Raw genomic sequence first — 14,170 nt, forward strand, 5'->3', positions numbered from 1 at the left:
AATCCTAGTGGCTCAGGAGGCTGATTCAGGAGGATTGTTGAGGTCAAAGCCAGCCTCAGCAAAAGCGAGGCACTAAGCAACTCATTGAGACCCTGTCTCTCAATGAAATACAAAATGGAGCGGGGGATGGGGCTCAATGGTTGAGTGCCCCTGTGTTCACTTCCCAGCACCTAAACAACAACAAAAGAATGCTGCAGCATCACTAATAGTACTTGAAGATAAGTAGGCAAAAATCTATGCTAAACAATAATAAATACCCAAGTCACTCATCTTTCTTTTACCCTACTATGTTTAACATGAGTCCTCTTGACTGAAAAACAGCAAAGTACTCCTAAACTTCATGTTTACCCAGAACCTCAGAATGTAATCTTATTTGCAAACAGGGTCTTGATTGATGTAATTAGATGACACAAATCATACTGGATTAGACAGACACTAAATTCAATGTGGCTCATGTCCTAAAAAAAGGGAAACCTGGACACAGAAAAACAGAGGAGAATAGAACATAAAGATGGAAACTGAGACTGAAGTGATACACCCAACAAACCAAGCAATGCCAAGAACTGGCAGCAATCACCAGAATCTAGAGGGGGGAGGCATGAACAGATTTTTCCTCAGTCTTCAACAGAAACAAAACACGAGACATCTTGATTCTAGATGTCCAGCTTCCAAAAATGTAAGACAATAAATTTCTTTTAAGAGACTCATTATATGGTGATTTATTATGGCATTTTGGGGAAACTAATACATAAAGTGTTAAAGAATTTTTTTTTAAATGAAACTATAAGTATCATCCCCAAAGGGTCTTAAAAACTTGATGTTTTTTAGAAACACAATAATCTATATTATTTAACTATGTTGTATTTCTTGAAAGTTTATAACAAAAACTTTTAATGTAAAATGTCATAAAGATTTGTTCTTTGAAATGACAGTCCTTTATATTCTCTATTATCCCCCTACCTGTGGCTCTTGTGCCCAGCATTCGTCGATCATATATTCGTACTGAGCTATCCGAACAGCCAACAGCAAGATAATATGGTACTGGTGGACAAATAGCTACAGATGTGGCAGCACGGCGACAGTTAATTAAAATGTCCTAAAAAAGATAAAACAATATCCAATACATATAGCTACACAGTAACAATGATACCATATTTAAAACATTTTCCCCTTAAATAAGAAAATAACCTTTCTCAGAAGTTCTAATAAAACCAGCAAAACAAAAAGAGGGGAAAGAGGTTTCCTTTTAATATATTTCTTAGGTTTCTATTAAAAATTACTTTCTAAACATTTGTCCTATATGAAACCCCCCAAAAATAGTCAGTATTCCTTTTTAACAGTTTATGAATCTAAAGATCACTTTTTTCTTTACAGCTTGATGAGCAATTCAAAAACTGATTGACAGTACTGTAAAAACAATCAAAATAATAACAGAGAACACTAACCTTAGATTTTAAAAAACCATCACTATTTGAGTAATACAAAATATATTGTGAAGAGGGCAAATTAAAATTAGCCCAAATATACAAAACACTAAGCAATGACATCAGATCATCAGCTGTTACAAAGAGAATAATTCAAGAAATTTACATTACTATAATTGAAACCCCTTCTTCAAAGCTAGCTATATTTCATATGATAATAATACTTATCTGATGTGCCTGCTAAACATTCCCATGCTCATGAACAATAAGCATGGATTTATAAATGTAAAATATTCATACACTACCTAGTAATGGATGGCTAAGCCATTAATACTATTAGAAATGCCTGGTCCACTTGAGAGTAAAGGTAGAAGTATGATCTGCTTTGCTTTTGTCTGAGAAGTGTTCATGATTACATGAAACTCATAATATTTAACTATAATCCATTGCTAATAAAATACAACAAAATATTCTGAATTGATTTTAAATTTCCAAAGTTTTCTCAAGTGGTAAAATCTTTTCTCCATACCAGCTGAAAACTGAAACAGCACATGAATAAATACAAACTTCTATAGTAAGATAGACCTTACTATAAAGGAACTTCTTACATCTATAGATGCATTAGAGAATATAAGTGCCATCACCTTAAAAATATGTGTGTAAGGTACACTGTTGATTTGATACTACTTCGGCTAATGACTCTAGCTCTTTACTCTATTCAGGATAGCCACACTTTGTTAATTTACCTTAAACTTTACTTATTAACCTCAAAATATTATTATTACCCAGAAGAGATTTACCAGTGCCTTTCCTAATTCTAAGTTGTTAGTAGTTAATTCCTCTGGTTATTCTATTTCATGAAAATTTCGTTTAGAAAAGCACAACTAAATCCTCCTATAATAACGTTTAAAAGAACTTGAAATAATAGATTTTAGTATCAAGCACATTTTTAAGAAACAGGTATTGCAAATGCTCTCACAGTCTGATATGTTAAGCTGAATTCTGCCTCCAGTTCCTATTTGCTTATGTATGTTTATGCAAAAATACACACATGCATATATGAAACCAAAACTGATTAAAATTTGTATATTTAAGATTTTTTCAATTTCTACTTCTTGTTTTCTATTATATTTTTCAAATACATTAACAATCTTTTCATTCTTAAACCATGTTAACTACGGTAACTTGTTCAGTTAGCAAACACTTAACTGTATTACTAGTATTCTTGTTTTTGTTAACTTTCAGTAAACAGAAACTACGTAACACTTTTTATTTTCATTTACTACTTCAAAACAATCGACGGCTAGGGATGTGGTTCAGTGGTAGAGTAAGTACTTGGCTAGCATGAACAAGGCCCAGGATTAAATTCCCAGTATTGGAAGGAGGGGAAAAAAAAATCCAAGAAAAAGCTATAGTGCTCTAACTAATGCTTGACAAATAACAACACTTGGAGTTAACAGTGTGGGCCAAAAGACTGAATAACTTCTCAGAGCTTATATAAGTTTAAAATAGTATTGAAAAGTCAAATATTGAAAATAATGCTGTATCTTTTAGAGAAGTGAGCTAAATTTGAATGAACATGTTGACAGACTTTTTTCTTTCAAAAAATAACATAATTCTTGTTTAAAAAGATTGGGGGCTGGAGGGAAAATACTGAACTTACATAAGCTTTTATCACTGGTATTTTGATTAACCAAAATGGTCTACATGAGTAAATCAGAGATATTGACAAATTCTCCAAGTTTCAATACTAGAGTATATACTAAATAATTATACAAATTGTCACACACACACACACCAGGGATGAACCCAGGGGTGTTTAACCACTGAGCAACATTTCCAACTTTTTTTATTTCTTATTTTGTGGTAGGGCTTGCTAAGTTACCTAGGGCCTTGCTAAATTTCTGAAGGTGGCTTTGGACCTGCAATCCTACTGCATCAGCCTCCTGAGCCACTGGGATTACAGGCATGCCCCAGTTAACAGATATACTTAAAAAATACGCAGTTAAAATATAAGTTCTTCAACTTCATTAAAAATACCTTATTTAAGAAATTTTATGATTGAAGATGTTAGAGAAATGTTTTAAAGATCACCCTGAATCACCCAAAGATAAATTATTGTGCAAATGTAATTATAACCATAACTTTTCTTCATCATTTCTACAAAAACTGGATTCTTACATCTTTGCAATCTTCTTTTGTGCAGCTAGTTTTGATGCGTGTGTCAAACCATCTAACAGTTCCGTCTTCACCACAAGAGAGGAAAGTGTAAGGGTCATTGGGTACAGTCATGATCTGAAGACAGAAATGGAAGTACAGAAAACCTTATTGAACATTGAAACAGGTGGCTTCAAAACATACTGCTATTATTTCATGAAATAATTAAGTTAAAAACATTAAGTTAAAATTCATTCATTTTAACTAATTATGACTTACCTACACCATGAATCAGAATAATACACTTTAGACAGAAAGTTAATATTATAAGCTTTTAACAACTTTGATAATACTCTTCAGCTTCAAAGATTCTCCACTAGCTAACTAGTTCAAACAATTCCAAAACTAATTTTTATGTCTTTTTCTAATAAAATTATCATTATATTATAAGTATATGATAAATATTCTCTCTGATGCTAAAAAAATTACTGGGGAATGCTGAAATGATTAACGCTGATAAACTGAACTCTCAAAAAGAATCTTAAAATAGCGTGACAGTTACACAACAACATTAATGGCACTGTACTATACACTAAAAATGGCTACCATGAAGAATTTTATATTATATGTATTTCACCACAATAAAAACATTTTCAAAAAGTTAAGAATAATTTAGATGTTCCTGTAACCACTTCTAACTTAGCTATGACAATAATGTAAGTTAATGTCCTCTGTGAAGTCTACGCAGAAAATTTCCCTTTCCCTCCATATCTAGAAATACATACTATCAATCTTGGGTATTTAGCATTCCCATACATGGAAGATATTTTTCTGTTTTTAAACACTGTGTACACAAAAAAGTGTTAAACTCATTCATGCATCAAAAATACAAATTAGCCCCACTTGGAAATACTACAACATACCACCAGTATAGCCAAAATGAAAGAGACAGATAATACTGAGTATTGATGTGTATATGGAGAAACTGGAAAAATCAACACTGTTAATGGAAGTACAAAAGGGTACAGACACAAAGGGTACAGAAATAAATACACATACACACACACAATGGAAAACCATATGTCAATATCAATTAAAGGTTGTTCATATGCCTCTCTTGTAACCTAGCAATTCCACTAAAACTAAATGTCTACACTTAAAGATATGCAGAATGTTTATAGTAACACTGTTCAAATTACTCAAATGATTGAAACAAACTGAATTACCCAACAACAGAATGGGAACAGTAACTATAATCTACTTCTAAAATAAAATACTGCATAAGCAATAAAAATGAACAAATCTGGGCTTAGTTGGTAGAGTGCTTGCCTTGCATGCACAAGACACTGGGTTCAATCCCTAGCACCATTAAAAAAAAAAAAAAAAAAACTAAAAAAACAAAGCATCACTATCATCATCAACAAGGATGAATCTCAAAGCTTTGTGAAAGAAGCTGGACACAAAAATAACAGTTTTTTAAACAGAGCCAGGAATGGGATGCGGCTCAGTGGCAGAATGTCTGCCTAACATGCATGATACTCAAGTTCAATCCCAAGCACCAAGAGAAAAAGGAAAAAGGCCAAAATAAAAGAAAATGAAAGAAATAAAAAAAAAATCCTGTTTTTATTTCTATAAAGATCAAAAACAGAAAAACAAAGGTGTGTTAAAACTTAAAAATTTAGAGGTTTAGAGGTCAGGATGGGGGGCTTCTGGCATGCTACATGTTCTACAGTTCTAGGTGACAGTTACATGAACAGATTTGTTTTGTGATAACTCAAATTCACTGAGAAATATATTTAGATTTTTTTTTTAATTTTCTTTTTTTTTAGGGCTGGGGCTGTGGCTCAGTGGCAGAGCACTTGCCTAGCATGTGTGAGGAGTTCGATCGTTAGTACTGCATAAAAATTAACAAAGGTATGCTATTCATACACAACTACAAAAAATTTTTTTAAAATACTTTTTAGGTGTTGATGGACCTTTTTTAAAATTCATTTCTATGCAGTGCTGAGAGTCAAACCCAGTGCTTCACACATGCTAGGCAAGTGCTCTACCACTGAGCCACAACTCCAGCCCCCTATATTTAGGATTTATGTGCCTTTTCTCAATGTGTTTTTTTTTTTATGAACAGATACAACATTTTTTATACCTTTAGTTTATTTATTCATTTTTATGTGGTGCTGAGGATCAAACCCAGTGCCTCACACATGCTAGGCAAGCCCTCTACCACTGAGCTACAACCACAGCCCCTCAATTTCAAAAATTCAGAACAATGGATAGAAGAAGGTCTAATATACAGCTAATCAAAATTCCAGCACAAAGTAAATAAAATAATGAAGAAGTAATGACCAAAGACTTATTATTGACTACAAATTTCCAATATTATTGAAGATGCCAATTTATGACATGAGAACATCAATAAATCCCTAGTATGGGGGGAAAATTCCATACTAAGATACATTGTTGTGACATACAAAAGAAGAACTAGCCAAAAAAAAAAGAACTGAAAATAGTTAAAAAAATAAGAGAGAGAGAGAGAGAGAACGAACACCTATAAAGGAAGCACAATTAGATTGAAAGCTAACTTTGTAACCTCAAACAATGAAACTCAGAACACTAAGGCTATCACCTGGAACAGAATAACATTAAACAAAGGCTGTACTCAGAAAAGCTGCCTTTCAAGAGCTGGTACTAGGGGTGAGGAGGAGAAAGAGGACATTTTCCAACAAATAACAGAAAAGAAAAGGAAATTAAAATCAATTTTTTATCAAAAAAAGTACCAGTAAAGGTACTGCCAAATGGTTTACTTTAAAGAACAAAAAGATCAGGAATGATGAGTCAAAGGTATTTATCTTGTAAATACAGAGGTAAACCGAAACACTGACTAGTGAACAATGATATTGTCTACTTCATGAAAGAAAACAGAATATAACCAAGTTCTGAACAACATAATTATTTAAAATTAGACAATAGCTATTTTACAGTCCTTCATTTAGGAGAAATATGAAGATACTGACTTTAGGCTTTGCCAAATATTCCTGTGAAACCAAACAAGGCAACCTCCAGAATAAAAGACACGCATGTTCACCTTCCAAGCAAGCAGCAGAACAAAACAGACAAAAGGAAAGACCTCCAAGCACTTTGAAAAGTGGATAAAAAAAGGAGATGCCATCAATAGAGGAAAACTGGAAGACACACACAGAGTAGGGGTGTGGCTCAGTGGTAGAGTACTTGCCCAGCACATGCAAGGCCCTGTGTTCAAGTCCCAGCCCCACAAAAACAAAACAAAACCCAAACAATAAGACACATAAATAGACCCAAATGTATCAGTATTCACCATAATTTTAAGTTGACTAAAATTTCCAAAAGATAGGTCAAAATTTTGAGAATGGGTAAAAAACAAAACGCAGTTCCCTATTATTGATATAAGCAGACAACAAAACAATACAAAAGAACTGAAATTCAAATGATGGAAAACAAATAACAGGGTAATCAACAATTTGATATAAAGAAATCAGAAGCAAACATTTTAAAAGTGCACTAGGTGCTGTGAGCGATATTTCTGAACTAAATTAAGAAGTATAAACTGAGTCATAAAATCACTCTACTTCATTCAGTTCAGCTCAAGGTTTGAGCTTATAAACAGATACTCCACAAATCTCTCCCTCTTTTTTTTTTTTTTTCTTTTTTGGCCTACTAGTATTTCTTCTAATGTGAAAATTTGATAAATGCTAAGATCTTCATATATAGTTCTCTGAATTCCAGGATTTCATGTGTTTGAATTTAATCCCCATTCTGAGTAGTAAGAGGGTAGAAATTTAGTTCCAACCATGACTGTTAGAGGTAGAGGTATTAGAGGGGTATAAATGGGATTAGATCAGGCCATTAAGATGCAACCCCGATTGAGTTCTGGTGGTTTTATAAGACCAGAATACCCATGCACATATGTGTATTGTATGCAGGTGTTCCCTGTCTACTGCCATATGATAACCTGCAGTGCCTTAGGGACTCTGCCAGAAAGGCAGCACCTCCAAATATACAACCATCAGTCAAGTAAAATTCTTTTCTTTATAATCTACCCAGTGTTATTAGCAACAGAAACAAATGAACACAGTAAGTTTGCCACCAATGACTTTACAAAAGCACATGATAAAAGTATTTGAGAGGTTAAGACCTAATGCAGAGCCATGTAGCACAGTAACAGAGGCAACCTTAAAGTGCTGGCATGTTTCCTTAAAGTATGTTTGCTCAAACAATTACAAATCATCTCATAAGACTATTACGTGCATCTTATTTCTTAACTTTATCCACAAGTCTATCAAGATAAATTTTCTCAAATGCTTGTTGAATTCTAATCGATCATGAATGTGTACCTATATATACACATCTATATGTGTATATATATACATACACATCACATTCTTATTCAAAAACATACATTTCCACAGATAGAATGGATATCCTAACACTGTACCTCATATGTAGTTCCATAATGGCATGTAAACTGGCATTGTCTGTTGGTTTCTGCATCTTGATCAACATTTGTATAAAATATTACTCCGTCTCCAGAACAGGATACAATCTGCTTATCATTTGTGCACGGTAAGAACTTTGCACTAAATATATTTGCTCGATGCCCTGAACGAATTGTCGTCAAAACCTAAAACACACAGAGAAAGTAGTTGTAAATAATTTTTCCTAGGAAGAAATTCATATTTAATATAATCACAAGTAATAAATTCTCATTAACATTCTCATCTCAACAAAAGATTATCCTTTAATTCCCAACTATCATAATTAGAATCAGAATCTCACATATTTTTCCCTCTGAGATGGGAAGACTGCCTATCATCAATGAGAACAGTGCCATGAAAAGCAAATGTGCATTTTCCACTTACATGGTTTACTTCATTCAATCATAAAACTACTAAGAAAGAACTATTTGGACTGACTTTTGATATTGACGGGATGCTGGATGATTAAGTTATTCCCTTTTAGGATAAACAAACTGAATTTAAATGACTCATATTGTCAAAGTAACAAAATGGTACAGATGAAGATATAGCAGAAGTTCCAATAACTTATTTATATTATGAAGACCACAATTACTGTAACAGATATAAAGTTTAAAATTTTAATATATTTAACATACACTGCAAATAAAGGAAAAATTCCCCTAGCAGTAAAATTTGGAAGGAAAAATAACCAACAAGACCTGATTTTTTTTTCCCTCAAAGATGGGCAAAAGATCTAAATCGAAAATCTGCAGATACACAAATAACCCTTAAAAAAATACAGAAAAATACTACTTTTTCGTAAGAGAAATGCAAATTAAAATTACACAAAGATACTAATTCTCTCTTAACAGAACTTGGCAAAAATTCAAAAGCTTGACAAGTGAGCCTGTGGAAAACAGGTTCTTAACCATGGCTAGTAGGGTGCTAAATGGTACACCCCCAGTGGGGAGAAATTAGAAAACTCAAAGCACTAAGTGTACCTCAAACAATATCTCACACACACACACACACACTCACACAGAGTTACTTATTGAATTTTATTTTCAATAGAAAAAACAAGAAACTAGTTGAATAAACAGGCATATTTCCACAATGGGTAGACAATGATGTACAAGGTAAACAGGAGCATCTGCTGTGACTGTGAAAAAACTGGGGAAAACAAAACAACAGAGCTTGGTTTTGTCCCATGGAATAAATTTGTGATAATTTGAGCATCCCCACCCCACCCCCAAAAAAATCATTGATAAATCACAACACATTGAAAAAATTAAAATCTGTTATGTCCATAGTTGCTTTTTTTTTTTTTTAAGGTGACAGGAACAAAAATGTTCTATTTACAGAATGTTGCTCTAGGTTGAACTCTGATGTCTTCCAAAGGCTCATGTGTGAGAGTGGAGCTACTGGGAAGTGGTAGCACCTTCCACAGGTGGGCCTTTTGGAGGTCCTCAGTTCCCTGACAGCGTGTCTCTTAAAGACTATTGTAGACCCTGGTCTGTAATTCCTTGTCAATGTCTTGGCTGGGCACAAGATCACGAGCCACCACACACCTTGTAGATTCAAACAGCAATTCTTTATTCCCGAACTCACACCGGCCTCTACACAAACACGTTCTGGAGAAATCTCTGTTCTCCCGCCGCCCAATTCACCTACCCACGAGGCTTTTTTCCAAAAACTTTTTGAATCTCACGAGAACTCAACGGGAACTCAAGCAGCAGGAACACCCTATTCCCAGCAGCAATAATCTTCAACCTCCAACTTCCCTAAAACCCATATTGTCTTAAACCTGGAACGCCCTAAACTTGTCTTAAACTCAAGAAGCGGGATACTTCCTCAAACCTGATCAGCTCTAAACCCGGATCCGCCCTGGTCCTTGAGCAAGGTCACCTTACATGCAATGTCAACAGCGAAATTCCAAGGCAAGTCCATTTAACATGGGGTATGCTGGCAAGGAAATTTTGATGCGTCATTCCTACTTGGCAATGGCCCTCAGCAATTCCTCTTCTCAACTTCTTGGTTATAAAGTTAAGAAAGAGGCTTTGCTCTTCTACATGCTCACCATAACATGCCTTGTCAGAGGTCCAAACAACCATGAAAAGAAATCTCCAAAACTGTAAGACAAAATAAACCTTTTCTTTGTATAAGTTGGTTATCTCAAGTAATCGCTCACAATGGCAGAAAGCTGACCAACGCAAATATAAACTAATAAATGTAGAAGGCCATGCTTGGGAGTATAGTTAAGTGACAGTGTTTTGTCTATCATGTATGAGGCCCAAGGTTCAATTCCCTTCCTAATTAAATAAATAAATAGAAGGAATGACAATTTTTAAAATTGCTCTTTCATAAAAATTGATTCAGATAGGAGTCATCAAATGAAAACCGCCAAATGAAAGGCCTGGGAAAGAATATTCACACAGTTTCAATAAACCATCTCACAGGATAGCTATTAGTTTCAAAGGGTAACCCAATGGAGGGATCAAATCTAACATCACCAATAAGAGGTCAAGCCAATATCACATACCACCTGTGGGGGATTCTCAACAAAAATATTTACTCTGAATCTACTCATGAAGACCAACCAGAAAAATCCAAATTGAGAAAGATACTATAATAATGCAATTAAAAATTACCATGGAACTCTTCTTCATTCAGAGACCTAAATATTAATGAAATAAAGCTCATGCTGAAGTAAAAAAGACACACCAGTACAACTACTATGCCATGTATCAAATTACTGCCTCTCAACTCCAAATTTACCTTTTATTTCTACAGACTACACAGTGGATCTGGCCCAGTTAAGTGTGTTTCCTTTGTAAGTTGGCATAATGTAAGCTCTGATAACAGAAAGCTCTGGAAGGATGTTACAGGGAGAGGAGTTCCGTTCCTTTCCTGATGTCCTCCCCTGAGCCGGCTCTGAGACATGCATAGGTTCCACAGTGCCAGAGACAGTGTGGAGAGCTGCAAGCTGATCAGCTATGACAAGCTCCCACATGAACTCTGCAGTACCTAGCAGTCACCTGCGTCTCTTGCAATACCATCTCCCCAAGTCCTGAGACAGGCTGTAGGACAGTGCCCTAGAGGAGGTATTCCAACAATTCCAAGGGAACGCCCCCTAGTTCCACTAGCATGGCATTACAGCAACTAATCTGCCACCCAATGAGCCACATCATGCCCTTTCCAACAAACATCCAGATGTTAGCACTAGAGAGAGGGGGCATTTCTTTAAGTAGTTTATCTCAGCGGTAGCTCACTATATGTTATTTCTACAATATTTTCAAGTCTTTTAAACATTTTAATAGACAAGCCCTTATTATTCTGATCCCGTTTTATTGGTAATAATTCTTCATATTAAAGTTTCCCTGTTGAAGTTACTATGTGATTGTTCTAGGTCTACAACTGCTACCACCCATCATTTTAGTTGCTACTATTGAAAAAAACAATAAAGAGAGATACATTTTCAGAATTATTAAAAGAATAGATGTTAAAAAAGATATGGCATTGGGGGCTGGGGCTATAGCTCAGTTGGTAGAGTGCTTGCCTTGCATGCACAAGGCCCTGGGTTCGAGCCCCAGCACCAAAAAAACTAACAACAACAAAAAAAGATATGACATTGGAAATTTAATAAAAATGACCCCCCAAAACAAAAACAAAATAACAAAGAGCTGAGAGGCAGCTGGGAAATATATAGTCAGCAATTCCTATCCATGGTTCCACATTTGCAGATACAACCAACCACAGACCAAAAAAAGTTTTGTCTCTACACTAATCATGTACTAATTTCATCATTATTCTCTAAGCAACATATAGTACAAGAATAATTTACATAACTTTTATATTTATTAAGAATTATAAGTAACTAAATGACTAAAAAGTACATGGGAATATGTGTGTGGAATTATATGCAAATACTATCCATTTCATTATATAAAAGAATTGAGCATCCACAGATTTTGATATGCACAGAGATCCTGGAACGAATTTCGCATGGGACAACTATATTCCTATTCTTAACCAGAATTTTAAAGGTTCTAAATGTTGAAGATCTTACAAACTTTTAAAATAACTGTTTATAGATTAATGGATAAGAAAAATGTGGCATATATACACAATGAAATATTACTCAGCAATAAAAGAGAATAAAATCATGGCATTTGCAGGTAAATGGTTGGAGTTAGAGAAGATAATACTAAGTGAAGTTAGCCAATCCCATAAAAACAAATGCCAAATGTTTTCTCTGATATAAGGAGGTTGATTCATAGTGGGGTAAGGAGGGGTAGCATGGGCGAACAGACGAACTCTAGATAGGGAAGAGAAGTAGGAAGGGAGGAAAGGGGCATGGGATTAGAAATGATGGTGGAATGTGATGGATATTATTATCTAAAGTACATGTATGAAGACACAAATTGGTGTGAACATACTTTATATACAACCAGAAATATAAAAAATTATGTTCTACATGTGTAATGCTTTCCACTGTCATACATAAATTTATTAAAATTTAAAAAAATAACTGTTCAGCCACGAATAAAATTGATTTCCCTTTGTAAATGGTACATGGAGTCTAAAAAATGTCACACAAATGCTTTTTACTAAAACCAGTCAGCTGTTTATATCTTTATCATTCAGTAGTTATGTTTTCTTATTCTTGAAAATTGAACATTCTTTTGTTATTTTAATGTTATATATGACAAGAGAACACATTATAATTCATATTACACATATAGAGCACAATTTTACATATCTCTGGTTGTACACAAAGTAGAGTCACATCTTTCATGTCTTCATATATGTACTTAGGGTCACGGTGACCATCGCATTCCACCATCTTTCCTACTCCTCTGCCCTCTCCCTTCCCCTCCCCCCCTTCCCCTTTGCCCTTTGCCCTATCTAGAGTTCATTTAATCTTCCCATCACCCCCGCTGCAGCATATTATGAATCAGCATCCTTAAGCCAGAGAAACCATTTGGCATTTGGTTTTTTGGGATTGGCTAATTTCACTTAGCATTATATTCCCCAGCTCCGTCCATTTGCCTGCAAATACCATGATTTTATTCTCTTTCAATGCTGAATAATATTCCATTGCGTATATATATATCACATTTTCTTTATCCATGCATCTACTGAAGGGCATCTAGGTTGGTTCCACAGTTTAGCTGTTGTGAATTATGCTGTCTTCCTGTAGTATGCTGTTCTGAAGTCCTTTGGGGACATAGCTGGGTCAAATGGTGGTTCCATTCCCAGTTTTCCAAGAAATCTCCATACTGCTTTCATATTGGCTGCACTATTTTGCAATCCCACCAGCAGTGTATGAGTGGGCCTTTTCCCCACTATCCTCGCCAGCACTTATTATTGTTTGTATCCTTAATACCTGCCACTCTGACTGGAGTGAGATGAAATCCTAGAGTAGTTTTGATTTGCATTTCTCTAATTGCTAGAGATATTGAACACTTTTTCATATATTTGATTGATTGTATATCTTCTTCTGAGCAGTGTCTGTTCAGTTCCTTGGCCCATTTATTGATTGGGTTATTTGTTTTTTAGGTGTTAAAGATTTTTTAGTTCTTTACATATTCTAGAGATAGTGCTTTGACGAGCATATGGTAAGAATTTGTTCCCAATTAGTAGGCTCTCTATTCACCTCACAGATTGTTTCTTTTGCGGAGAAGCAGCTTTTTAGTTTGAATCTATCCCACTTATTGATTCTTGTTATTAATTCTTGTGCTATGAGTGTTATAAAAGAAGTTGGGGCCTAATCCCACATGATGGAGATTTGGACCTACTTTTTCTTCTAACAGACACAGTGTCTCTGGTTTAATTTCCAGGTCCTTGATCCACTTTGAGTTGAGTTTTGTGCATGATGAAAGAGAGAGGTTTAAATTTCATTTTGTTGCACACAGATTTCCAATTTTCCCAGCACCATTTGTTGAAGAGGCTATCTTTTCTCCAATGTACATTTTTGGCAACTTTGTCTAATATAAGATAACTATAATTATATTATGTGGATTAGTCTCTGTATCCTCTATTCTGTACATTGGTCTACAAGTCTATTTTGGTACCAATACTATGCTGTTTTTGTTA

The 14,170-nt window shown here is 34.7% G+C and overlaps 1 protein-coding gene across 6 annotated transcripts in view; it reads right to left on the minus strand.

Annotated features, from left to right (window-relative positions):
- Dcaf6 (DDB1 and CUL4 associated factor 6) overlaps positions 1-14,170 on the minus strand; it is a 117,109-nt gene that overhangs the window by 69,334 nt on the left and 33,605 nt on the right. For all 6 annotated transcript variants that reach the window (XM_077802819.1, XM_077802821.1, XM_077802820.1 and 3 more), the window contains exons 4-6: positions 8,053-8,238; positions 3,606-3,719; positions 961-1,096 (exon numbers count right to left, since the gene is read on the minus strand). In XM_077802819.1, coding sequence (XP_077658945.1) covers positions 961-1,096; positions 3,606-3,719; positions 8,053-8,238 — 436 coding nt within the window. The remainder of the gene's footprint in view (positions 1-960; positions 1,097-3,605; positions 3,720-8,052; positions 8,239-14,170) is intronic.

The sequence above is a fragment of the Urocitellus parryii genome, chromosome 9 (assembly GCF_045843805.1).
Source record: "Urocitellus parryii isolate mUroPar1 chromosome 9, mUroPar1.hap1, whole genome shotgun sequence".
Taxonomy (NCBI): domain Eukaryota; kingdom Metazoa; phylum Chordata; class Mammalia; order Rodentia; family Sciuridae; genus Urocitellus; species Urocitellus parryii.